General features: G+C 37.5%; 1 protein-coding gene across 1 annotated transcript in view; it reads left to right on the forward strand.

Moving 5' to 3' along the window:
• Positions 1-1,466: 1,466 nt before the first annotated feature.
• Positions 1,467-27,613, forward strand: part of LRRC2 (leucine rich repeat containing 2) — a 63,169-nt gene continuing 37,022 nt past the window's right edge. Inside the window, exons 1-3 of the mRNA XM_064736445.1 lie at positions 1,467-1,591; positions 13,212-13,422; positions 26,317-26,473. Of these exons, the coding sequence (XP_064592515.1) occupies positions 1,467-1,591; positions 13,212-13,422; positions 26,317-26,473 (493 nt within the window). The remainder of the gene's footprint in view (positions 1,592-13,211; positions 13,423-26,316; positions 26,474-27,613) is intronic.

Consider the following 27,613-nt stretch of genomic DNA (forward strand, 5'->3'; position numbering starts at 1 on the left):
CTCTCTGGATATCAGGGAGATTGGCTTGTCAACTACATCAGTCAGTTCCCTCAGAACTCTGATATGCATTCATCAGACTACAAAAATTTATGCATATTCAGGTTCTTCAGATGATCATGAAACTGATCTTGTGGGAGGGAGTTTTCTCTTCCAGTCCACATTCTGCAGTCCACCCAGTCAAGAAGGGTTGGAAAAGAGGTTGCCATTAAAGAATGAGTAACTAAGCTTTCTCTTTGTCCATTGTTACCAGTTTTACAGCATTTTATATCAGAAGAGGTATATATTCTTTGAGCTTCCTTTTCTGGCTGACATCAGTTCCTAACTGCGTGCAGCCTGATACACTGATACCAAGCCTCTGACTATTGAAATGTGTTTCCATATGTGTTGTGGTTTAGGAATTCCTAATTCCCCAATTTAGTGTTCCTACTCAAAACACACCAGACAATGTGCTGCTCTCTCACCGTGCCTGCCTTCCCCTGTAGCAGGATCAAGAGAAGAATGAAGGCCCAAAAAAGTAAAGATCATAGATTGAGATAAGAATGATTTAGTGGAAAAAACAATGAAATTTAAAAAAAAAACAAAAAAAACCAGTAACAACAATACTAATAACAATGTACAGGACAGGTGAATGATTCACATGTGATTGCTCATTATGACCTGGCGTTATCTGACTGTGCACTCCAATAAAGTGGAAAAGGCAGGTGTGACTAGCTTACCATGTGCTGAGGTGAAAAACCTCAGGGGCCTGGCCACGACTCTTCTGGCTGCTGCATAGTCAACCCTGCTGACTGGCCAGAATAAGGACATGTTAGTAAGTGGGGACCATGATGTGTTCACCAAACCTTCCCCGTGTCTTCTGCCTGAGGTGAATTTTTTTGTGTGTTGTGGGGCTGGTCTTTTGATGGCTTTCACAGATAAGCAGATACTTATGGGAACGCAGGAATTTCACAAATTCCATTGAAACAGGATAGCTTGAGGTCATAAAGATCAATACACAACAACTCCAGATGAAGTGCTTTTGCATGATTTAAAATGAATAAATTCTTTATGAGCATTCATTTTAATATTAGTCACAGAAATTATTAAAAATGCAAAGCCTTTAAAGCTATTTTCATCAGTGTTACTTAATCAAACCAGTATTTTTTTTGCAACTCTGTCTTTACCTTGAAAAGGAAAAAATGTAAGGAAAATTCAATGTGTAGCTGTTGCCATGGATTTTATGTAGAAATGAATTGTATGCTACATTTTATGCTACATTGATGTATGCTACATTGGTTACTGCCGGCACAAAACCCTTGATAAATTGGACAAGATGGGAATCATACTAAGTTAATATTTCTTATGACTTCAGCTCTTTTCCCCAGACAATTTTAATGAAACCTGATAGTTTGGAGCTTTATTTTTCTCATTATTACTTTTTCTGAAGAATTGGTTTGTTTTTGCAGGAGAAGCTTAATGTCAACAATATGGGGCATCAGGTGATAATATTTGACTTTTCTGTCATAAGAGGACTGTGGGAAACTCGAGTTAAGAAGAGCAAAGAACGTCAGAAGAAGGAGAAAGAAAGATTAGAACAAAGTGCATTGGAGAAGTAAGACAACTTTTGTGTTATTAATTTTAACCAAATATGTTCTTATTGTCCACTAACATTACCATATACTAAATATAATAAATAGAAATATATGTAACAAATATGATAAATATACTAAAAATAATTGTTGATTATTAAAATTCAAATTTGGATTTGATTTCAATGACATCTTCCTTTTCTCACTTGATAGTTGGAGAAATGCAGCACAAACAATACTTATGTTTCATTAGTTTCTGCTCTTTCCTATGTAGATCATGCTATATTAATGATATATTTTATTGTTAACCATAGACATAAATTGAAGAGAAAAATAACATATTTTTGTACCTTTTTTAATATACTGCATAAAAGTAGGAATTATAGAATTAGTGAACATATGCTCACAGGTTTCAATACTAAGAAATACTTTACGTATTTTATTGTGTTGAGAGAAGAAAGAAAAGTAGTTATTGAAGTGTATATATTCAATTGCATCTGAATAGGTAGTATCAAAGAGAATAAGAATTATTATGTTATTTTTTCTTGGGGTATTAAAGAAGGCTTTGATTATAGTGCTTACATCCAATGATAATTTTATTGCTTTTATTATACTGAATTTATATTTTTTCTAAACACTGTTTTGTTTCCCATAAGACACTGTTAAATATTAAACTGCATTGGAAAGTTTGAAAACATAGGATTTATCAATTTCCTCCCTCTGAGAAGAGAAAAAAATAGAAATCCTGTTCTGTTTTAAAGATAAAACACACTGTTTTAAGGGTAAAACAGTGCCCTTGTTTAAGAGCACAACTGCATTGAACCTTTGAGTGGTGTTTCAGCACTCTCAGGACACCCTCACTAGTGGATTCTCACTGCCAGGGCAGCTGCACTGGCGACAGAGCAGGAGGAGACCGGGATAACACAGAGTCTGACCATCCTTTCCGTGGGACCTTTCACTTCAAAACAGCCATAGCAGCAGTCTCGGTTTTCCCACCTCTACCAAAGCTTACAATAAAAACTGTAATCCTAACAAAAACAGGAGAAAAAAAAAGGAAAAAAGAAGTTCACCCTTCAGATTGAATTCTCTAGCAAGGATAAGCATTCATTTTGGTGTGAGCTGTGTCCTGGGTACAAGTAGGATAGAGTTAGTTTTCTTCTTAGTAACTGGTACAGTGCTGTGTGTTGGATTTAGTATGAGAATAATTTTGATAACACACTGCTGTTTGGATTGTTGCTAAGTAGTGCTTATGCTAAGCCAAGGACCTTCCAGTGTTTCATTTCTCTGCTTGTGAGGGGCTGAACAAAGAGCTGGCAGGACAGCTGACCTGAACATGATATTCCATACCGTAGCACTTTCTTCTCACTATATAAATTGGTGGAATTGGCCAGAAGAGAGTGATTTTGCTTCTCAGAAATCAACTAGGAGTGTGTCAGCAGGTTGTGAGCAGTTGTATTTGACATAATTTATTTATCTTGGGTTTTCTTTCTCTCTTTTCATTATTATTATTGCAATGAATATTAATATTATTATCATATTTTACTTTGTTTCTATTATTAAACTATTCTTAACTCAATGTTGAAGCGTTACTTTTTTATCCTGATTCCTCTGCCCAGGCAGATGCTGGGGGTGCTGGGGAGTAAATGTCTGTGTGGTACTTGGTTACCATTTGGGGTTAAGCCATCACAGCTGGATGTCTGCCGTTTCCCTTATGGTAGAAAGCACAAGTGAAAGGACTTGGGATTCAACTTGATCAAACCTTATTTCTGTTCTAATGTGGACAACATGTCAAAATTCCCCTGCCACTTTTTTTTTTTTTTGGTTTTGCTTTTCTGTGGTGCAGAAGATAACTTTTGAGTTCACTAGTACAAAAGCAGATGATGCATGGTAAGTTCTCTCTGTAAGAGGGAATAAGAGCAACCTTATGTCCTCTGAGGTAGCTAATTTGAGCTCCCATGGCTTTTGTAGGTTAAGAATATGTTAAGAATAAGTTCTTATAGTGACTTGTCTTTTCCATGAAACCAAAGCATTCACCCTGTTTTTTTCTGCCTGTAGTTAATTATTTTAGACACACTTCTATGTGAAAGAGTGGAGCTTCACCGCTTTTTCTGCATTTTTTCCACTAATGAAGTCCAAATTAATTCTCTTATCTTCCCGTACCACTCAAAGATAGGAAATTTGAGATATAATGTACAGAAATAAGAGTTTACAGGTGCACCTGCTGCATGTGCTAAGGATCTTTTTCTTCCTTTAAATAATTGCAATTTGTGTGTTGTACTTTGTTTAGTTGTGTGTCTTCATGTACTCAGATTGCTTTCCACTTAGTTCTACTTGCAGAGCTCCCGGAAAAAAAAAGGAGGAAATACATTAGATTTTTTCTCCTGAGTATGAGTGATCAGTATTTCACCCACTGAAGCAAACGGCAAAGTTCATGTTCATTCTCATGGTGCAGGCCTTATAGAATGGTCAAAGCTGATAGAATAATGGTCAAAGTAATAAGAATATTAGTAATAATATGCCAAATTCAGTTAAAAGAAAATCCTCTTTGTTTTATGAGGTATGCAGTGACCACTGGCATTTAGGTCCTAAATGTCAGCTCACAAGTTATTTCTTACATGATTTTCAGTGCTCTCAAATGTTGGACCAAAAATATGAGAACACTTTGCTGATTTTTAGCTTGAAATATAGATAAAATTGTATTTCTAATTAAATAATAGAAGTAATGTTTCCATGTATAAATACATTTCGTTATTTTATGGAGTTCTACATTGACTAAATTCAGGCATCATACTCAGGGATTAAAATTTTACTATGGTTGGGTAGGTCCACTGAAATCAATGCAAGTTCATACTGTGCCACAGTAAGAAAGTACTTTTGATCCAAAATGATTATTCCCAAAAGATATTTAGAGAGGGGACTTTCCTGAAATGAAGACTACATTCTAGCATTAGAGGCTCTAGATATTCACTTTTGTCAGAAGTCAGAGTGAATTCTTAATTAGTGTTGAAATTATTAGAGTTTCTCTGCAAATACACTCATGCAGCAGAGTTTGGAATCTGGCCTTTGCGGCTGCTGTGGGTGGTGTTTTGTTTTGTTTTGTTTTGTTTTGTTTTTTTTTTTTTTTTTTTTTTTTTTGTGTGTGTTTTTTTGGTATTTGTTTCTGTTTTTGTGGGGTTTTTTTAAACATTTTTCCTCAAAGAGATTATAATTTGCTAATGCCTTTGAGATTGTGCAGTTCCTTTATATGCTGTGTTACTATGTAAAATGACCTGATAATATGCAGTGAAATGTAATATGTATTATTCGAGGACAAACTCCCAGTCAGCCTCTAGGGACCTCTGTTTGCCTTGGGGCATGGTAATTTAGTTCATGTAGCCTCATTAAACTGTAAATTGTAAGATAATTTTTGACAGAAGATTTTCTTCAGAGGAAAATCCCACAAATGAATGAAAAGCTTCAGCTGAGCATTAATGGTGAGGTCTTGTAAAGATTTGTTTACAAGGTAGATGTTTAAGCAACTGGCCAGTGAAAGCTGATTCTGGATAACCAACTACTGAGAATACTGGCCTTCTGAGGTACTGGGGTCAGGTAAATTTTCTTTATGGACTTAATTAGGTCCTCTGTTTCCTCTTTGGTTTTGTGGGACTGTGAAAGTGTGGCAGTTTAAAGAACACATGTAAACCAACAACTGAATATAAAACAAAAAGAAATGGAACCGTTTTGGGTAGGCTTATTTTCATTTTGTCTTCTTGGTCCTGTCAGACAAGTCCATTTGAAATCTCTCATAGGATATGAACCACAAACTGATTAAAAAAGTGTGCACTGTCCTGAGATTTCCTATATGTTTATGAAAGTGCATATTATGGAAAGAAGCATGTATTTATAGCACTATTTTATATTTAATCTTCTAGATTTTTGTAGTGGTGATCTTTTGTTAAAGCCATCTTTTATCGTTCCCCAAAATCCTGAATGCTTGATGACCTTGATGTGGTATGATGATTTTCCTCACTGAGATTTCTTTTTTACTTGTTTTCTTTTATCTTTTTTTCTCCTTTTTTTTTAGGGAAAAAGAATGAATGTTTATAGTTAGGGTTTTTTCTTTTTTGAGGGATGGCAACATGTTTGTTGTTTGTGTGAGAAGTAGTTAAGCTAAATCTGAAGGCTAACAAATTAAACCTCTCATTGAGGAAATGCCAGAGCTGTTTGCCCAGATTAGCTATCTAAATCTTTGCTGTGAAATGGCACAGTCTTTTCTGTCCACCAACAAACATGCAGCAAAAATAAAAGTTTGTTCAGCTACTTCTTCCCCTGTCTCTTCAAAAATTTCTTCTCTAAGTCTGGCTATGTGCATGTAAGTCAATGTGCATGCATAATTTTTTGAGTTATGTATCTCTCGAATATTAAAAATAAAAAGCAACAAGAAAACTACAGTTTGCTGGCAGACTGACTTTTTTCCCCCCAAGAGTTTACAAGTTTAATTAAAAATATTTGTCTCTATCACTCTGCCAAACTTCAATGTCATAATTCTATTTGTACCTTAACTAAGATTTCATTTGTTATGTTTATCTTTATTCTCCTACTCAATACCCAATGCAGAACTTTTTCCAAGCTAGTCTAAAACTGGAGCTGGCAGTCTCTTGGCCACAAGCACAAATTGCAGTTAACAGTTTTGGTTTGGATTTTCAGCACTAATCAAAATTCTCTGTTATTTGCCTTTGTTTGTAGGCACTTGTGCATACAGACCATGTGTCTAAAGTAATGCACAGCAGTGCATTGTAAGACAAAAGCTGATGTTCAGCCACAATCCTTTAAATTGCATGGAAGAGCCTGGCAGTGATGCTGAAATTGAATCAATCCAATTGAATTTGAAGCAAATGTTACTCATCCATCAGGAATATTATTCTGGGATGAGCTTCAGTTCTACTTTGATGGTCTTCTAAAAATTCCATAGGATTATTTAATGATCCTGTGCAGCTAGTGACTCTGATTTAAGCATTGCTCAGGAGTTCTAAACTGGTGTCACCATGTAGCGTCCCAGTCAATTCTTGTGCCCTGGCTTAGAGGAAAGAGTGCCATCTAACGAAACTTCCTTTCCCTACCTAGGAATCACAGCTTTCCTCCAAGGGCTCCTAGTCAGACACTGAGCAGAGTATACCTGCTGAAGGAAGAGCAACTGAAAGAAACTCAGTTACTCCTCATTTGCTTTGATTGGCTCTGAAATCCCTACCCATGCACACTTCTTTTCCAAATTGGTTGCTCCTTTGAAGGGTCCAATCACTGGGATTATTGTAGAGTAATTCTTTGCATCAGGTTGATTAGATTCATTATTTTGCTGGAGAAAACAAAATTTCAAGAAGGGAACTACCATGTCCTTGAAAAGAAATATGTACAATAATAATGAAAAATATATGCCATGAATCTTTCTTCTGAAGGTACACTCCAATAGTGAAGTAGCATTTGGGAAATGATTACCTGAAGAGGAACACAGCACTAACCAAAATGAAAATACTTGAATCTTCTATTTCCCTGCTGATCTTGTTTCATAACTGCAATGTACTGTCCTGAAAGCTTACTGTAAAAAGGCAATATATTGGAAAATAACTTGCCAGAGTAAAATTCCTCTATACCACATACATCTGCTTTAGTGACAGGTGTGCTTTTGTGTTACAGATATATAGGTACGAAACTTAATATTCCTTTTTTTTTGACAAACATAAGCAGCATGCAACCAGCCTTTTTTAAAATTAGGGGAACTATTTGTGTGATTGAAGAGGAAATACTATAATAGTTAGCTGAGTTGAAACCTTACATTTCATCTGAGCCCTTTGTCCAAGAAAAATATTTCTCGTATTCATAATCCCACCTAAATTAGGCTTGACTTTAGTGCCTTCATTTTTCTTACTATTGAAAATAATTGTGTTTTTTTTTTTTTAATCTGACTTTAACTGCTTGATTGAGGCCTAGAGGAAGACGAAAATATTTTATTGTTAAATAGTATTAAAAGGATATAAACTTCAGGAGAGCTGAGGTTTTTTAACTTATTTGTCATATGTGGAAATGTCTTTCTGGAATATTAGGAGTTTTTAAAGTGCCAAGACCAAATATTACTTCTTAAATGTATATTAGTAATTAAAAGTTTATTTTATTTGTGTGAATATCTCTTTTCTTTTTGCCTCAATGGTTTAGATGCCTTTTCTTTTAGATATCTTTCCTAAAGATTCACGTAATAGCTTCCTGATTTGACAAAAATGGTGAAAATTCTGTATAATTTGAGGATTGTCACTAAATGAAGATTTTAAAAGGTATTTATTTTCATAATGATCCTTTAAAAAGTACCATCATCTCAATTTTTAGACAATGACAGAGCAGAATGACAGCCATGTAACAAAATAGATCCCTTTGGTTTGGTCTCAACAGAACCTGCAAATTCACAGCTTTGTCATCTTTTCTTCATGATACACACTGGCTTGATATAATTTGCAACTCCAGGCCAGTAAGGCTCATAGTGATTAATTTGGGTGGTATGTAACTTGAGGGTAAAGCCAGGTGTTGTAAATTATTAGACTCTTTCCCCATGGGAAATATAATGTTTTCCTTCTGAGATATACTGTACAAAATTATGCACTTTCGTTGCTCCATTATTAATTCACCTTCCATCTGTTCTAAATATGCTTGTATATGATACCTGCATTCTTTAAAAGCCTAACAGAGCATGTTACCATAACTTAATGTACAAGTAAAGAGAAAATTTGACACAGGATTTCCATATCAGTATGCAATATACATGCTGAGTTCCCTAGTAGATTTGATTTTTAACCCCTGTCTTTCTTCTGAGGTAAATCACTGGCTGATTTGCTTAACAACCATTTTTGCTGTATGTATTTTGGCTAGCAATGACCTCCTGACTTTTGTGTTTTATATATGTTATCAGCAGACTGTCAGAGGGCAGTTTGTTTTTTCTGCTTTAATATAACTCCCTTCTTAGCACTTTTTAAATTCCTTATTTTGAGAGAGTAAAATTTTAGACCCTCTGAGCCCTCTACTCTAGTGTTCCTGGGTTCTACCTGACAGAGCCAGCACTTAGGTGTAGTAATGCAGCTTGCTTTTTACTTTATTAATGCAGCTTACTTTATTTTTTTATTTACTTACTTTTTTATTAAGACCTCTTATTTCTGTTGTTTAAGTTTCTAACATTCTTAGAATTTATACTGTCAGGAATGAGCCAGTCATTTTTTGGGCTTGAAAGAAGAGCAATGAACACAAAATTCCCCATTTTGTATTGCACTTTGTGCATTTTTTTTTCAGTGCACTAAAGTATGCACTGAGTGAAATATTTATTGCTTTGCTAGAAAATGAAGGAATTCCATGGAAATGAGAGGGTAGTAATGCAGAATTAAGCTTCAGAGAAGGACAGAAAACTCTATCTGGAAGACTGGAGAATGTCAGAAAGAGCAGAACAGCAGTGGTAAGTAAATTCTGGAATATTTTAGATAAAAGGAATTCTACTTGTTTGATCCTATGATCCTTATGGCTCCTGCCTCTTATTTGTTCAGACAATTTTTCTCTCTTCCTTGAAATTCAGTTAACACCTTCCCCATACCACTTCACCTCCTAGCCGTACAGAGCTTTTATATCTATATAGCTATACTCACTGGTACACAAGTTTTGGAACAAAATATGAGTAGGTGTTTTGTGACTGTTTATTTTTCCGTATAGTATATGGAACTATTGTTTGGTAGCTTTTCCTAGCAACCTCTTGCTATTACAATATCCACACTCATTTGTGTTGATATTTTCTGTAGTACAAATGACAGATTGTTAAAATCAACACTAAAAATTGAATTGCCTCATGTGTCAAAGCATCTGAAAGGTTTTTGAACTATCATGTCTTCTGGTATGGAAAACTCTGTCATCTCAGCACTTCTAGACTACAGCTGGTGGGGATACCCTTAGCAGGGCTGCTTGGTGGTATCAGATATTTGGATATTTCTCCCTCAGAAAATTCAGAAATATTATCCACAACTTGGTTGCATATCACAGTGTGGGCTAAGGAGCTGTATCTGCTTTAACCTATTTTCTTGTTTTTGTTGTATTAAGTAAACTCAGACAATATTTGTTGAGATATTGTGAACAGTTGGTGAACTGTGCTAGCACCTTGACTGTGACAACATCTTGACTGTGCTAACACCTTTAGTTCACTCTAGGGACTCCCTGGGCTGAATGGTTTTCTGTCGGTCCAGTCTATTTTTTCCTAACTCACTTAGCTATCACAGCTTGCTGTGGTATGAAACATTCCACAATGCAGTAGACACTGAGAGAAACTAGGAGATTTATTTCAAATATATTTTAGTATTCTCACACCTCCTCTACTGGTAGTTTTTAACACCTGGAATTCTTCCAGATGTTGACTTGTGAAGTAGGTCTTGATCTCTCTAATGAAAACCGAAGCCAAGAATGAATAACATTTCTGCAGCTATCAATAACTTCTATAACTATTCCTTTATTGCTCCTTTCATATTTTGAGAAGTTATTCCCATCATCTTTGTGAAGCTTCCTTAATCTGATATGCTACAAATCCTTTTCCTACTCATTTTTATACCTGCAGTAACTTCATTTGCTTTTTTGATGTTTATCAGAGCTCATGTTTCTTTCTAATTTTTTTCATTTGAAGGTAAATACAATTTTATCTTTTAAAAAATATTTCTGTAATTTTTGAAATAAGGGACAAAGAGATCCTTACTGTCTTTTCATCAGAATGCGCTTAGTCTGAGTTTGTCCTGTTTTCCTATAGTCTGTCAACACTTTATCCAGTGAGCTACCTTTTAACCAACCTCACCATTAATTCACCTCCTGAAATATGTAGAAGGTGCCTTTCTGTACTTTCCTTTTATAAAGATGTCACTTACAGTGCATTGCAGTCATTGTTACAGAAGGGGCTTTCTGCAGTTCTCTTATGTTCCATGTGTAGTGTGCTGCTCCTTGAAACTCTCCTCTGGTGGTCCCTCAGGCTTGCTTCTCTGATAAATGGTTATATGTACTTTCCAAAAGTGTAGAAAGTGCCTGCAGCGTGTTCCTGTGATCTGTGTCTTTGCCATTGCTGTGCTCTCTGCTTCCAAGTCTCTCCAAAATCCCCTGAGATTTCTGTAAGTGCCACAATGTGTACAACTGTCTCAAAACCTTTCTATCTAGGCATGCAGTTTTGCTCTCTAAAGACTTTTTTGGAGAGCATTAAGTCATCTATGACTTTTAACCTGTGCTACTATATTTCCATAAGAGTGCTCTACACTGAGGCTTCATATCTTGTTATGGGTGTCCGAAAATAATTTATTTCAACAAGATTTTGAGACAAGCTTCTTTCACCAAAGTTTGCAATGGGTTTCTTGCCTGTGGCTTAAAACCAGACATTCTGGTTTTAATCCTGACAAATCTGGGAGTCTTTTATGATGGAACCATGACATTGGTGGATAGGGGCAAAGCAATTGACATCACCTACCTGGACTTATGCAAAATGTTCAATGCTGTCTCGCATGCCATGTTTGACTCTAAATAGGGGGTCATGGATCTGAGGGATGGATCCTCTGGTGGATAAAGTCCTGGCTGGGTGGCTGCATGCAAAGTCCATGCCAGTGAACCAATGACAAAGTAATGAGTGGTGTCCCTCAGGAGTCAGTGCTGGGGCCAAGGCTGCTCAGTATCTCTGCTTTGGCAACATGGACAGCAGGATCGAGGGTACCCTTAGCAAATTCACTGACAACACCAAGCTGTGTGCTGCAGTCATGCTGGAGGGAAGGGATGCCACCCAGAGGGACCTTGACAGGCTTGAGAGGTGGATTTGTGCAAAACTCATGAAATTCAACCAAGTGAAATGCAAGGTGCTGCACCTGCGTTGAGGTGATCCCAGACATATTGCAGGCTAAGCATGGAATTGATTGAGAGCAGTCCTGAGAAGACTTGCAGGTGATATTTGAGAAAAAACTAAACATGAGCCAGCAATGCGTGTTTACAGTCCAGAAAGCAGCTGCCTCCTGAGCATCAAAAGCAGGTCAAGGGAGGTGATTCCATTCCTCTGCTCTGCTCTTGTTAGACTCCACATCCAGCTCTGGAGCCCCCAAAATAAAGACAATATGGACTTGTTTGAGAAAGTCCAGAGGAGGCCATGAAATTGATAAGAGGACTGGAGCACCTCCCTTGTGAAGACAGGCTGAGAAAGTTTGGGTGGTTCAGCCTGGAGAAGAGAAAATTACTTGGAGATCTCATAGCAACCTTCTATTATCTGAAGAGGAGCTACAAGGAAGCCAGAGAGTCTCTCTGTCAGGGACTGTAGTGACAAGACAAGGGAGAATGCCTTCAAATTGAGAGTAAGTTTGGACTAGATATTAGGAAGAAATTCCTTACTGAGAGGGTGATGAGGCACTGAAATAAGTTGCTCAGAGAAGCTATGGATGCCCCATCCCTGGAAGTGTTCAAGGTTCATTTGTGGCTGAGGGGAGAACTTGAGCAGCCTGGTCTAGTGGAAGGTGTCCCTGCCCATGGCAGTGGGGTTGGAAATAGATGATCTTCAGCATCCCTTCCAGCCTAAATAATTCTATTATTTCATGATTCTGTTTCATGTGACTATTTTTTTTTTTTTTTTACATCCTAGCATTGTAGAGAAGAACCCCATGATTAAGTGGTAATAAGTGTAAAGATTTTGTTACTTCCTGTTTGAACTTAATAAATTTGCATGTTTTCCTGTTTCTGGGACATAACGCATTTACTTTCTCTAGGGCTACTTTATCCTGAACTTTGTGTCCTCCTTAAGTTCTCAGTTTTCTTCAATCCTTTAGATTAAAGGCAGAGATGGCATAAATGAGTCTTATGTACCACAGGATATAGAATTCAAAGTGTGAAGTCAGATTTATGATTCAAGGGACCCTGCAGAGTCTTGTTTTGGTGTAAGAAAGGCTTGTTTCAGTTAATCAACCAGTTCTTTAATTGACTAAACTGAAATAAATCTCTCCTAACTAAAAGCATGAACTCTTGACAATGCTTAATTATACCAAATTGAATTTGCACCTGAAGCTATGAGAAAAAGGTTGCTGTGGAGGTGATGTAGAAGCTACACTAAAACTGAATCTGAAATCAGTTGGCATGTGATAACTTTGAGCTTTACCTTCTAAGAAGATATTGGTGTAAACATTAAAATATATCATTATACTTGGTCCAGAAAGGGCAGGGGAAAAAGGCACTTCATAGATTTTTTTCCCCAAAGAAAATGTTTTTCTATATCACCAGAAACTTGATTTTGTTTATGCATGTAATTTGTTCTGTGAGAATATATTTCCTATCCTATCAAAACAAAGGGTATAATTTTTGCTCTTTTCTGTAAGAGTTTGCTCAGTCTCCACTTTTCTGTTATTCTCTGGGTCTCACTGTTTTATAGTCAGTGAATGAAATCCTGATCACTTGAAATCTATACGTAAGTCTAGAAAATCTTAGCATAACTTCAGGAAATGCATATTTTCTTAGTATACATATATAAAAAATAGTCAATATCTTAGATGAGTAATTATATTTAATTAAGTACTTCTGCAAACACAGATTAAACTTTAGAATTTACCTGCCATATTTTTTTTACATGAGCATTTTTTGGTACTATTTCAGGATAAAACAGGAATGGAATTTTATACTAGAGTGCCGTAAGAAAGGTATTCCTCAATCAAAATACCTCAAGAATGGCTTTGTGGACACCAATGAGAAGAACCTGGACACCCAAGGAAAGAATCCTCAGCTCAAGAAGAGTCATGCGTTGTCAGATGGAGTAAATAAAGAACAAAACAAGTTTATTTTTCAGCTTTCTGGAGAACAGTGGACGGTAAATCTAATGGAATATATGTTTCTGTTGCTGAAGAGTTTGGATTTCTTAGACTGTATATTTTAATCTCACCCTTTTTATGGCAAATATAAAATTGATGTTTTACTCAGTGTTAGAAGTGACCAAAAGTATTTTCTGCCTCAGCCTGAACTAGTGGTTTTGTTTTCAGGTATGAGTATTTTAAATTCTCTGCTGATACATGTAATTCATCCCCCTCAAAAATTTTGGTATGGGCAATAATATTGCAATGTCTCTTTCTCTAAAATTCCCCAGTGCACGAAGAGACATGAAAATAATATTTCTTGGCTTATTGCTGTCTTCTACAAATCAGAGAGCTGTGTTATTGCTCTAATGGTGTGATAACACTTTCTCAAGCTCTGCTCAGTTTAAAACTAATATTAGCATTAATCCACAAGGGTCCTACTGAAAAAATGCCACATTTGAATTGCAGATATGTTTGATGTGAAATAGCAGCTTGAAGGTAAGACATGAATTAGTGCTGGCTTGAAATTGAGCAAGTGATGGGTTACAGCTAGTCTGAAGATTTCTGGAATTTTAAAAGCTTTTTTGAACTCTATTTGTTATTAATGATAAAGTGAAATTAAAATTTTGAATTTTTCATGTGGTATTGTCATTCCAAAAAATAGAAGTCAAAATGTTGATAAAGAAGCTAGAATTATTTTTTATTGGCCTGAAGTGTAAGTTTATTCTAGATTTGATCTTGAATCTCATGGTGGTTTCTTTTTCAGTTTTCATTTTTCTTTCTTGCTTTAATTATCTTCTGAATAAACATACAATATTTGAAATTTCTGGGCTATAGAAAAACCTGATTCCAATTCAGTTCTTCTAAGGAGACTCTTTCTTCAAATTATACCAATCACTGATGTGCTAGGACTGGTTGTTGGGGAGCTACCACCTCTCTTCATTCAAGAACTTGGGATTTTGAAAATGATGTTTAAGATGTGTAGTTAAATACTGCCTTCTTTTGGGTATTGTAAACCTTAGTTAACAGGTACTTTAGTTAGAGGTACTTTAAGAAAAAAAAAAAAGAGAAAGGGATTATAGCTACTTAGACATTGATATAGTAGAACCTGCAAATATCCTCAATGTATCAGGGTGTAGAGAGTTGCATAATTCTCTGTTGCCTATTCCCTTTTGTCAAATCATTAAAATTTTGCTTTGGCATCATAAACTAAGCTTTACATTAGGAGACAAAATCAAACACGCACGTGTTGTTATATTTTCCAGAATATTTAATTTTAATTTGATGTTCTGAAAAACTCCATTTAAGAGAAATTGATGTACTGTTATGTATATTACCCCACTTTGAGCAGTACATTTCTAATCACGGTGGGTTTTGATATCTTCTTATCAGATGCTCAGTGTGTCCATATAAAACAGTCCTCAAGTCTCATTGTCCAGCTCTTGCCTAGCTAAAGTGGGTTTCCTGTTTCAACAACAAACTTACATAGTTCAGATGTCTGCAGACAAAAATACAATAACAGCTGATTTATTTAGATCAGTGCTCCTTTAAAATTGAAATTTCACTTTCTAACAGATGACAATTATTTTGAAGGTGAGAAAACTCACTTGACAAAGTTCTGAAAGAAGTGTATATCCACTTACTGCAGAAATTAATGTCTCTTATACAAATCACACCACTAATTTTGCTTTTTAAAATCTGAACTGTTGTTTCTGAACCAAAGACAGAATCAGATAGTATCGTCTTTTCTCCTATTAATTTCTCACAAAAAGAAAATATTCACATGTAAGCAAAATGAATTTTCAGACTATAAAACCAATGCTGCACAGTCTGGCAATCTGCACATGAATAAAATATGTGGACATATGACAGTTTTCTCAGAGAAGCCTGTATGTTATGTAGCTGGGAGCTGTGGTGTCAATTGTGGTTTAGGTTCTTTTTATGTGTTTTGCGCACAAATGCATCTATGACTTGAAAGTTTCGGTGATTAAGCACTCAGGGAATTGGAGAAGTCAGAGTTGGGATTACCTGTGCAGATTTATGGGCACATAACAAGCTGGATTTGCTGTTGACTGGCCACTTACCATTGGCAGCAGCAAACAGCACAGTCCTGTAAAGTATCCATTTGGGGACCAGCTGCTGAATCTTCTATCTTCCTTTTACCTGATAAGTATTTCTATTATGTTTCCCCTTTTCTCCCATCAATGAAGCAGTAATATATCCTCTAGACAGTTGATAGCTAAATCTGAGTAGGTTGTTGGTGTGACTTAGAGGTTTAATTTTGAGAACAAGGCTTGCTTCTGAGCTATACCATTTCTTTTTATGGATGCTGGGAAGCTAAGTCACACAGAGGAGTAATCCCCAGCATAGGGATGTGGCTTTAACACATCCTTTTCATAGGTCAGAGTGCCCAGGCTGTCTAGATGGTAAAAATGTAGCCCGGTTGGAAAAAAGCTGCTGCTTTGTGCTCCATATTCATATAGCATCTGGCTTACTGATACTGCATTGTTGAGTAGGAGGTTAAAAAGGGAATTTTGTGATGGAATCATAAACTTGTTTTGGCTGGAGAAGACCCTTAAGTTAATTCAGAAAAACTATTAGCCTAGCAGTTGAGAGATGTAGTCATTTGGTTTGGTTATGCTTCAGCAAAAGCCCCACGAGGCTATCTGGCACCTGGAGAACAGGGTCTCTCCTTATCTCTGAGGATACCCTGCACAGCAGAGTACTTGTGGATACATAACTGTATTCACCCAGTCACAAGAGGTTGGGATAGCTTGGGTAAATATTTTGAAAATAATCTAGGTCATGCCTTTTTGAAAATAATGTCAGACTCTCTTCTGAGAACCTTAGTAAAGGTGAAAATCAGACCTGATCACATCTTTTGAATTCCCAATAGGAATTCCTTCCTTTGGAACTTTGTGCCACTTTTTTCCCCACTTTTCAAATATTATTTATATGATAATGTATTTTCATTAGGTGGAGACCCACTGTTCCTTGTAAAGTAATTATTTTAACACATCTGAGAAAAGATAAAGCTCTTTGACATCAACAAAATAGTAAGGGAAAAAAGGGTAATAATTTTGTAATAATTAGCCTTTAACGCTTTCTGGTATATTTCTACTTTTAGTATTCACAATTCCTTAAAGGCATGTATTTCTGTGAAGAAGATGAATAGAGTGAGTGATTTACGGATTTAAAGCCAAAGTGTGGTTTTAAATTATGACGCAGTGTTAAAGTAGACAGGGGAGCATTGCAGTTTGTGCTTTTAACAAAGGTAGAGTGACAGTGAGATCAGTGAAAAGAGACCAGAAATAAGAAGAATCAAGAACAAATCAGGTTTTCTTAAAAGCAAGAATAACAGTCTTAAACATGATACAGCTAGCACTGGTCATGCCTTGAAAGGGATAACTATAGAAATGAAAGCAACCTTGATTCCAGGAAAACAAAGGGACAAAATGTTAGATTGCAAGAGTGAATGAAACACTAGAGCATTCTGTGTAGCTCACATGAAAGTAAAAAGCTCACACTAAAAAGTACTAGGTTAGACAAGTAGGCACAAAGTAGTAGCTAAAGAGCCTTGAACTTAATTTTACAGTATATGAATTCTGAAAAATATGTTTTCTCTTTATGCAGACCCTTATTCAAGTCCCTCTGAATCTGAAAGACATTTTGTAACTTGGGTTGTGGTTTCCATGCCTGTCCATGTAGTTAGCCAGTGGTTGATAACTACATTTATGACATAATCTTACTTGTCAAAGCTACATCTGGCTGGGGCTGTTTAACAACAACCTTAAGGTTCAGGGATCCTTGTCTCCCTTTTACATATTGGACAAATATTTTAGGCTGGACACTAGGGAAAAGTTCTTCACAGAAGGGATGATTGGGCATTGGAATGGGTTGCCCAGAGAGTTTGTGGAATCACGGTCCCTGAAGATGTTTAGGAAAAGAGTGGATGTGGCACTTGGTGCCACGGTTTGACAAGGTGGTGTTAGGTCATAGGCTGGACTCAGTGATCTCAAAGGTCAGTTGAGTTTCATCCAGTTAATTCTGTGATTCTGTGGTTCTGTGACTCAAGTGTCCACCTCCCATGGGGGTGCATTTCTGCCAGCTGGGGACAGTAATGAATCAGTATTTGCAATTAGGTAAGAAAAAAGCATACCATAAAAAATTGTCTGGTCTCATAATCACAGAATCACAATCTGACATTGTGAATGAAATCGGACAGGTTTTCACTTCTTTTTCTCTTTTAATAAAAAAGGGGCAGAATCCGGTTGTATTGCCCCAGCAGTGAGTCTGCTAATTCTTCTTCTGTTTGCAAAACATTTGGGACTTTGAAAGCATGACAGTGATATGTTGTGCCACAAGTAATTTCATATTTCCAAGGTATGTTCCAGAAAAATAAAATTACTTATTTGAGAGTTTTACAGGAAAAAACACTGTGAAATATATATATATGTGTGTATCTATATTTAGATTATAGACCTTTGAATTTTGTGTTTGAATTGGATGCCTAGGAAAAAAAAGCACAATTGATGCAACACTTGAGAACCTCTGTACACATAAACATGTATCTACTCAACTAAATTAGTTCTTCAGAGAAACAGCACTATTAGAACTAGAAACTGAGGCAAAATAATGCCATGAATATTCATATGAATTTTTAAACTAAATCACTTTAACTCTGGTTTTCCCCTCTGAGTGTTTGCTTTCTGCTATTAATTAATGAATGTTTATTCTCTAACGAATCAGTGAATTTTAAATATTTTTCAGAAAACATTCAGGATAAACAAATTTTTAAATGCTGTGATATCAATATTGGCAGAGGAATGCTGATGATGCTCCTTAAATATAGAGTAGGACTGCTCTCGGCTATGCTACTTTTCCTAAGTAGAGGATTTGGATGCATACCTACTTTAAAAAACTTTAATGTCAGATGTGCAAGTAAGTGCGTGGTGGTAAAATTCTTTACTCATGAATCATGATTTTCTTGCATTTAATTTCCTCACAAAACAAGGCAGCAAAAAACTATATTTGTATTTATTCTCATAATTTTATTGTCTAACATGATATGTATTTTCAGAAAGAACAGAAAATTTCCATTTGTTATTCCCAACTGTTTCTCACACTGATGTATTTATTTCCTACAAAGGGTCAAAAAACATTGCTGCATTGAATGGACAGGGAAAATCTCTCTTTCACTTACGTAAATTCCAGAGGGGGAATTTCCCCTGTGGAAAAAAAACCCAACCCAAACCAAACCAAACCAAACCAAACCAAACCAAACCAAACCAAACCAAAAAAGACATTCCTGACTCAGTAATGACCACATTTATTATTAAAGGCAGTCTCATGACATACTATATTTCATAGAATCATAGAATCAGTAAGGATTGAAAAGACATTTAAGTTCATTGATTCCATCCATTAACTGCCAGGTCCACCAACTAACCAGTGACCCAAAACGCCTGAGGAATGTTTACCCCGGTGGCACTGCCAGGATGTAATCCCTCTTTCCACTGGGCTCCAGCTGGTCAGGAGCTGCAGTGCAAGAGGCATGGGAGAGGCTAAGGGCAGGCTCTCTGCTTGGCCCATAGAAGAGGAGCAGGGGGGTTCTCCTGCTCTGCCTGTCGGCATGGGCTTTGCCTGCTCTCCTCCTTCTCTCAAGAAGCAACGGGCGTAAGTGAGGAGGGTTGGCAAATCACCCTGTTTGATTGACATGGCCACAAAAAGCCTCCCACGTTGCTCCCTTGGGACTGTGATGTCCCACCACAGACTTGTAAAAGCTCACGGTTGAAAGGGATGACAAAAGCCAAAGGGTCCAAAAAAGCTCACAGACTTTTATCAGTAAATTACTGTTAACATTTGATATTAAATTGCTCTGCCCAAATAAACGTGCAAATGAGACCAAGCATTTTACTGTGTATACCAAGCTTATTAAGAGAATGGGGAAAAAAAGACAGAGGTGGGGAGGAGGCAGAGAGAGATAAAGTCATAGAGGAGATAGCTACCAGTAAGTGCTTCTTTAAAGAATATGCTGCAAATGTTATTAAGCTTTTCCTTACACCTCCTTGCACTTAAATTTTGGTCGTGGTCACTGATCTTTGATCATATTCTTCACCCATGGTGGTAATGTGAAAATACCATACAGAGGGAGAAAATAAGGATGAAGCAGAAGACACAACTCAATAAATCATGTATGAAACAATTACCATTCCAATAGTTTAGAAAATAAATCCAGTTAACAGCTTCATTCCAAATTGCAGTAACCATGAGCCCCACCCTAAGGAGTTCTAATGATCAGCATGTAGACATCAACCAGGATGTCTACACGGGACTCCAGTCATTAAACCAATCATTTGGCTTCATAGGTTGAAACCATTCTGCAATTTAGCCAGTTATCTCTTTCATCTTAGCTCACGCTTCCTTAAGTAGAAACATAATGAATGGTTATATAGCATTCTGTGTTGGCTAAATTTAGAATTCCATATACATCTTGTTGTTTAAGAAATTGATCTTGTAAAGCCTTTTTTGATACTTGTTGGGCTTGCAATTTTAGTTCTCCAGAGGCATACTTTGTCCAGTTGCTTGATGTATGCATTCGCCATGTTATGCTTTCTATCGCCCTTTAATGTGGTCTGATAACTGTATAAGGTGTATTTTAAATCACAAAGCTAATCCAAATGGTACGAGACAGTTCCTCATCTTGCAAATCCAGGTGTCATTATAGTCCATAAATTATATTTAGGGGTACTCTGGGACCAAAATATTCTTTAACAGGCAGTGGGTATGAGGGATTGCACAAATACTGCCTGTTGGATATGGGTCCAGTGCATCTTGATTTCCAGGAACTGGGCCCAAAGTCAAGCCACAGGGTGAAAAAATCCCAAATTAGGCCTGTGGGGTATGTGCTTGGGAGTGGTAACATCCCTCAGTGCTTTGTCAAGGGGTACCATATTGGCATAGAAGTGCAGAGACTATGGGCAGAGCTTCTTGGGTGACCTTCCTCTTTTTTTATTTGTGGCACAGTTACTTGCTACACTGAGTTAATGTCTCAGCAGGGACACAAACAGCACCACCCTTCCCAAGATTTTTTCTCTGAAACAGGGCACTGAATTTTATCATCTGGGATCTTTTAACCCTACATCTTCAAGGTGCTCAATAATATGGTTTTGGATATTTCCCACTTTATCTGTGTCTGGACCCTTAATCAATACATCATCAATATATTATTATCCCCTCATCTGCTGGAATTGTAGATATTTTTTTGCGCTAGGGTAAAATGTGCTAGCATGGAGGAGTCCTAGTCTCCCTGCGGTATTTGTGAAAGTGTATTATGGCCTTTCTGTACTATGGCAATAACTCAGCAATGTTAGGCACTGCTGCTGTTAAAGGTGCAATATTAGCATTTAATTTTCCATAATTAATGGTCAATCCCTATTTTCTGTTTGGCTTTTTTACTGGCCAAACAGAATTGTTACAAGGAGAGTGAGTGGAAACAATTATCTCCTTTATCCCAAAGTCTAATATCACATGAGAAATTCCCCCTGGACTTGACTGCAGGTATTTTTTATAAAGAGGTTTTTCTGCCCTAAAGGCAGGTATGACGCTGTGCAAATTTGTCATCATGAACAGTACATTCTTTCAGACGTTTCTGGAAATGGATTTCTTGGAAGCTTTTGTGGGTTTTGGGTGGCCTTAATATCTCCCTACAGTCAGATGCTGCATCTTGTTCACATGCTTAGGTACAACAAGCAGGTTTGTCCTGGGAAAGTGCTGCTCTGCCTGGGCCAGCACAGCCTACTGCGTGGCTGTCTTCTCAAGAAGAACATCCTGTTCTTTCCCATGAATGTTATTACCAAAAATCCTTGGTTATTATCAACAATTCTTGTCTTTTATTACCAAAATACTTGGCTTGATCCACAGCTATCCATCGGTATATTGTTTGAGACATACACATTAACCTTTTATCATCTGGGATTTTACAGGGATTCTGCACAGGCTTAGGACCAGCTGCCATCTCCAGAGGTCCACCTGATGCTGGCAGGGGGATGCTATTACTCTGGCTGTCTCGTGATGCAAGGGCACTGGAACAACTTGCACAGAGCACCGAGTGCCCTCCTGAAGAGGGAGGCCTGTTGCATGGGGACAGCTGTAGGTGCAGACGTGCGTGGGATATGCACAAATGACTTCCTATTGCATGCCAACAACTCCTCGTGCCAGAAAGTCTTTTCTCTGGAAGGGATTCTTTCTCTCATATCCCACATGTCATTGCCTTCAAAGTTGAAAAAACATTCTTCCTCCCAGTCCATGTCTTCGTCCAAGCCAAACAGAAGATGCAGGTCATAAGAAGGCCTGTTATGGACCCACCTTGGCACATCCAATTTGGTGTTTGTGGGTGTGTGTAGTTGACTGTCCCAGAGCTCTTCCTTTGCCTCATGTGGAAAGGGCATGGAAAAACTCTCTTCCTTAGTACTCCAATTTTTGTCTGTTCTGTCCTTTTCTTGGGACAGCTTATGGCCTCTGCTATTTTCCCAGTAAATCTCCCTCTTAGCCAAGGCCTTGGTTGCTGCTGCTGACAGGAATGCCCCTGTTGCCAGTCTTCTTTTCTGCCTCCTGAGGACACGGGCTTCCATCTGGCTTGATGTGGAGGAGCTGGGGCGTGACCAGCCGGATCTGTGAATTGCAGATTCCTGTCTCTCTCTGTCTGCTGCTCGGGATGGTGCTGTAATCCTCATACCCCTCATTTCAGCCTTCCAGGGGGGCTCATAAAACAGGGTCCAAATTGGGTCCATTTCTCTGTTTCTTAGAGATGGGCTGCTGAGGTGGGATGTTCTGTTGTTAAAACCCCAGTACTCTGACCACGCCTGATGTGTGAGGGGCTGGGGAGGCTTCTCTTTTCTAGCTCTCCAACTTTGGTTTTCATTGTGTTCCACTTGAAACAGGTGTTGGAGATTGTAGAGTTTCAAGCATTCTCTCTTCTCTACCAAGATCTTCTTGGTCTCTGGTACTTCCAGGACTGCCCCTGCTGCTGCCCCTGCCCATCGCCTGCTGGGAATGTGGGCTTCCAGAGGGCTTGGCGAGGAGCTGGGGCGTGGGCTGCAGGGGCTGTGCGCAGCAGCTCCCTGGCTCTCTGCCTCTGCTGCTGCCACCTGCTTGATGAAGTCAGAAGCTGCTGCCTTGGACATCTCTTGAGCTTCAGTGGTGAGAGGCACACAGTGGTTGTCTGCCTGCAGTGCTGCCTATGGCTGCATGGGGCCCACCTGTGGGCAGGAGGAGAAAGATGAAGAGGAGCAAGAGGAAGAAGAGGAGGAGGAGGAGGAGTAGGAAGAGGAGTTGGTGGTCCCATCCCCTGAGTCCTTCACCCTGTGCCTCTTTGGCAATCTCTGCCACTGAGGCATCCAGGGGAGGTGGTACCTTCTGAAGGAAGTGTTCTCCTGGGATTGGGCACTCCAGTCTTAGTGCTCTTTAGGTAACCTCAGGGTCAGGGCGTGGCCCTGTGTAACAGTGGTCTCTAGGCACCATGAGACCCCTGCATCACAAAGGGCCCTGGAATGTGCTGCTGTGGCAATGGACCACACACCCCAGCACCCTTATAACAGCTCAGAGCTGTCTGGGACTGAGGGAAGCGAGCTGGAAGCAGAAATGCCTGGCAGTCCCTGCTTTCTCCACACAGAGGCTCCAGCTGACCTAAACCATCCCCTCCCACACAGCCCCAGTGCTTGTGGTCCTGCTGAGCTCAGCCCTGTCTGCCTTCAGCCGCTTGGGGTGCCACTACCCTGGGCAGCCAGTGACTGAGGAGTGATGTCCAGATGTCAGAAGGATAAACTAGCTGTTGATAGAATTGCCCTGTTAAGGTATATGGCTTGCCCCCCAGCAATCCTTTCTATGCAAAACTGTAAATTAATCAAAGAATGCTTGTGTGGATTGGCCTTTCACACACTGGGTGAAAGAGAACACACAGTTGTGCTGGGGACAACAGAGGGGACATGGGGACAGTGTCACTGTTGTGCTGGGGACCTGCAGCAGGGAGTGCCTGGAACTAGCTTCACATTGTTTTAAAAGAGTGGGAGATTTGGATCCAAAATTTTATATGGGCCCATTACAGATAAAAGTATAGAGCTGGAAAAGAAACCAAATTTAAACTTAGAGCTTTGATCACAGTTTTAGTTCAGACTCAGGTCTAGCAGGTGAATTCTCTTCTAATTAGAGATATTACAATCAGCAATAGTTGTATGTTTGTTATTTATTTCCTTTTAAAACGTTTTTCGCTTCCAAAAATCAAACAAGTTTGAGGTATTGTTTTGCTGTTAAAGGCAAAAGACTGGCTATCCTCCAAGTGTCAGTCTTCACGCAGCAGTTTATCAGCAGGCTGCCAGCTTTAGCATGGCAGCAGAAGATTACAAAAGAACACAAGAGAATCAGAGAGTAAAACAAACATAAAGTTTGTGGAAGTTTCAGTTCCCATTCCTATCTAGTTTGTAATGAAGCAGAATATCACATCAATTTATGTTTCAGCAACACAAACATAAATACATTTTAAAATGGAAAATATTGAAAAAGCACACAGTAGCAAAGTATTTGCATTCTTGTATTCACAAATTGTAAATATGGTCATATGATATAAAGAAATATTCTCAAGAAATGAAAGCAAGTTGGCAGTTGGTAGAAGAATGGAATCTACTTCCATTTTTTTGAAGTACTGTCTAAATGCATTTCTGTTGCTGCACAGAAATATCTTGGTGCTCTAAAAAAGTCTTAACGCAGACACAAAGAGTTAAAAAAAGGTGACGCATTAGTAATAAATATTTTTCATTTTTTGGCCTAATTTTTCTAAAGTGGTGAATGAGTTTGATCTTGCTCTGTTAGAGAGCCTTGTATGCTGCACTGTTTTCAATGTATCAAAGAGAATTTATGTCTTCTCCCTTCGGTGTGGGAGAAGAGTGTGGCTGTTGGCTTCAGAGGACAAAGGGCTGTATTTGCCACCAAAGAGCTGGAGATAGTGTATTGTGACAATAAAGTGAAAAAAACCTTTATGTCAATAGAAAATCAGAGACTGACCTGCAGTATGGAGAAATAGAGTGGAAAATATTGTCTGTTAATATAGACATCTTTTCCTCTCCAATATGTTTATTAATCTCTCTCTGTGAATCATGTTTTTTCCCTACAGAGATATCTATAACACTCCAGCTAAATACTATTTCCTCTGTACTGAATTTTCCATTCTTCAAAGATAAGAAAGAGAATACTAATTGCATTTGCTGTTGTCCTCTGTTATTTTATTTTGCCGCAGAAAAATGTGCAGTACTGAAGATGAGAAATAGTAACTAATGCCACAAAGCTGTAGAGGTTTCTCCCTACCAGCCCTGAGGCATTTGAGGCATTTTATTTTTTAATTGTCATAAACTGACAAATAAAGAAGGTGGATCACAATGCAATACACACATACACCTAATCGGAAAGTGAAGTAAGAAATTAAATTATCTTATCAAATATGGAAGGGAAGGTAGGAAGCCAGAACAACAAAACATAGGCGTTATGTCTGCATGCATAAATTTGAAAATAACTGAAATGAGAGGCAATAACAACCATAAAAAGGCTTCTGATCAACAGTCCAGAATATCTATAATTATAGTTAGATGTTTTAATTTAACTAAGAGTTAAGTAGCACTATTGCTAATACAGAAGTTCCGCACTATTAAAATTTCAAATGCGTCATTCTTACAAATGTCTTGGGAAAACTATGAAATCTAGAGAGAAAAAAAAAAGAGGGCAATATCATTTTTATGAAAAACCATAATTCCTACTGTGCCGTATTCTTCATGCATAGGAAACAATCTGAAATTTATAAAAGAATCAAAGGCTGAAACACTCACACCTCTTCTTACAGAGCAAAGTTAGTGGCAGAACTTCTTCCAGATTATTTATTCCACATGTTACTTGTGCACAGTGTTATAAAAGCTAGGACTGACTGGTAAATTATGCAATGCTTAAGAAAGTGGGGGTTAAATGATCTGATCTTCAACTTTTGGAATTTAGTTTTGTCTATTTCAAGTCCAAAGAATTTGGTGACAATTCAAGCAAAGATATGTACATCTGAAGCGATTACCAATTAATTAAAGCAATTTTGTAAGAATGTAAAGCTTTATAAATTTAGGTTTCATTCATGTATTGAAGACTTTGGTTAAATAGAATAATCTGAAAATAAGTCAGAAATTACAGGAAATTTCAAAATTATTTTGAATTTTGAAAGCAAAGGATTTTGCATGACTAAATAAAAATTACTTGCAAATGTGGACTGATTTAAAATTCGTTTTTTTTTTTAAATTTTAAAATCAATTTCATTGTTTCTAAGGAAATCCTCTAAATTTTTTTAAACATTGCTACAGCATCTTAGGAAGTTAAGCCAGGGGATATTTGTGTATAGTATCTGAAATGGTTTCTGTTCCCTCTTGGAAAACGTTTTGAAGCGTTGGCAGGCTTTCAGAACAAAATCACACCTCTTTTTTTTTTTTTTTTTTTTAGCAAACCCTATTTAGATATTCTCTATGCACTCTTCTGTTCTGTGCTGCATTTTACTACATCTTGATGTGTGAATTAAAGCACTGAAATGTGTTTTAAAGAAATCCTCCATCTGGAAAAAGGAAATAATGTGTGAGACACCAAACAGATTGAGTTCTTCAGACAGGTTTCTGTTTTAGAGCAAATAATTGCATTAGGAGTTAAAAAAATGGATATGTGATGAAGACAGCTGCAGCGCTCCTCAAAAGCAGACAGCTTCTGTAAGGCTTTGGCAAACTACTATTCTACATCAAGATAATTAAGGCAAAGTGCATTTTTCTCCTTACTTGGAAATAGAGTAACAAAATTCTAAGTTCATGCTTTCTGTTTACCAGTTCTTATTTCATTTACAGGAACTCCCAGATTCCCTGAAAGAACAGATCTATCTGAAAGAATGGCATGTGTACAATACATTGATACAGACCATTCCAGCCTACCTTGCACTATTTCAAGATCTGAGAGTACTGGAATTGTCAAAAAATCAAATCAACCATCTTCCAGCAGAAATTGGTGAGTTGGTCCAAGATATTCAGATATTTTATACTCATACCATTTAACTGTATTGCAGGGAAATGAGCATCCATGGATATTCTTGTCTATTTACTGGTAATTGTCTTCCTCATTTACACTGAACAGTCCCCACTACATTTTTATATCTCTCTGGCTTTAATTATACTTGCAAATTTGCACTGAAAGCTATGAATATGGTACAGGAAAATGTTAGGACATTTTTGTTATCTAAGGCAGTTATTGCTTGTATTCAATAGATGGAGAGTTTCTGGAAACAGGTGGTGTTTTATATGTCTTACAGATTAAGAAAAATAGAAATATTAGAGAATTTTAAGCCTCAAACAAGATGAATTGAAAATAAGATTGTGGGAAAAAGGAACAAAAAAATAGAATCCTGCAAAAAATATACATTTTAATTTTTTTAAGAGTTCAATAATGATCTTAATTTATTAAAGACATATAGAGTAACTGATTAATAGAAAAATTTGAATTAGAAGGGACCTTAAAGGTCTTCTAGTTCCAACCCCATTGCTGTGGGCAGGGACACCTTTCATTAGACCAGATAGGTCAGACCCCCTTCCAACCCAGCCTTGAATGTTTCCAGGGACATTGTTTCCACCACTTTTCTAGGCAACCTGTGCCAGTGTCTCAACACCCTTAGAGTGAAGAATTTCTTTGTGATATCTAAACTAAATCCACTCAACCTGGTGTTATAAGTTTTAGAGAAACAAATTCTCAATGCTTAAATACTTTGGTCCTTGCCATTTTAAGCTATGTAACAATAATTTTAATGCTTGCCTCACCTATGTTTTTAGGTCTTACAATAGAAAAGCTTGTTTGACAGATTGTATTGGTATTGAGAGGGATTTACTATTCTTAAAATGAAAAAATGTAGCTGTAACAGGTGGCATGTTTGAGAGTTGAAGAAACTGGGCCCATTGTGGGCTCACCAGTGTCAAGTTCATGCACCTAGGTGTACTGATACCTCAGCCTTTAATTTGAGATACAGCAGTCCTAAGCTTTTCCCATGAGTGCCATTTATTATGTACATTAAGAGAGAACAGTTTAATGACTGAAAACCTCACCTCTCTTGATAACAAAAGTTTAACTAAGAAAAAACAGAAAGAGGAGGAGCATCCT

Source organism: Zonotrichia leucophrys, chromosome Z (genome assembly GCF_028769735.1).
Source record: "Zonotrichia leucophrys gambelii isolate GWCS_2022_RI chromosome Z, RI_Zleu_2.0, whole genome shotgun sequence".
NCBI classification, from domain to species: domain Eukaryota; kingdom Metazoa; phylum Chordata; class Aves; order Passeriformes; family Passerellidae; genus Zonotrichia; species Zonotrichia leucophrys.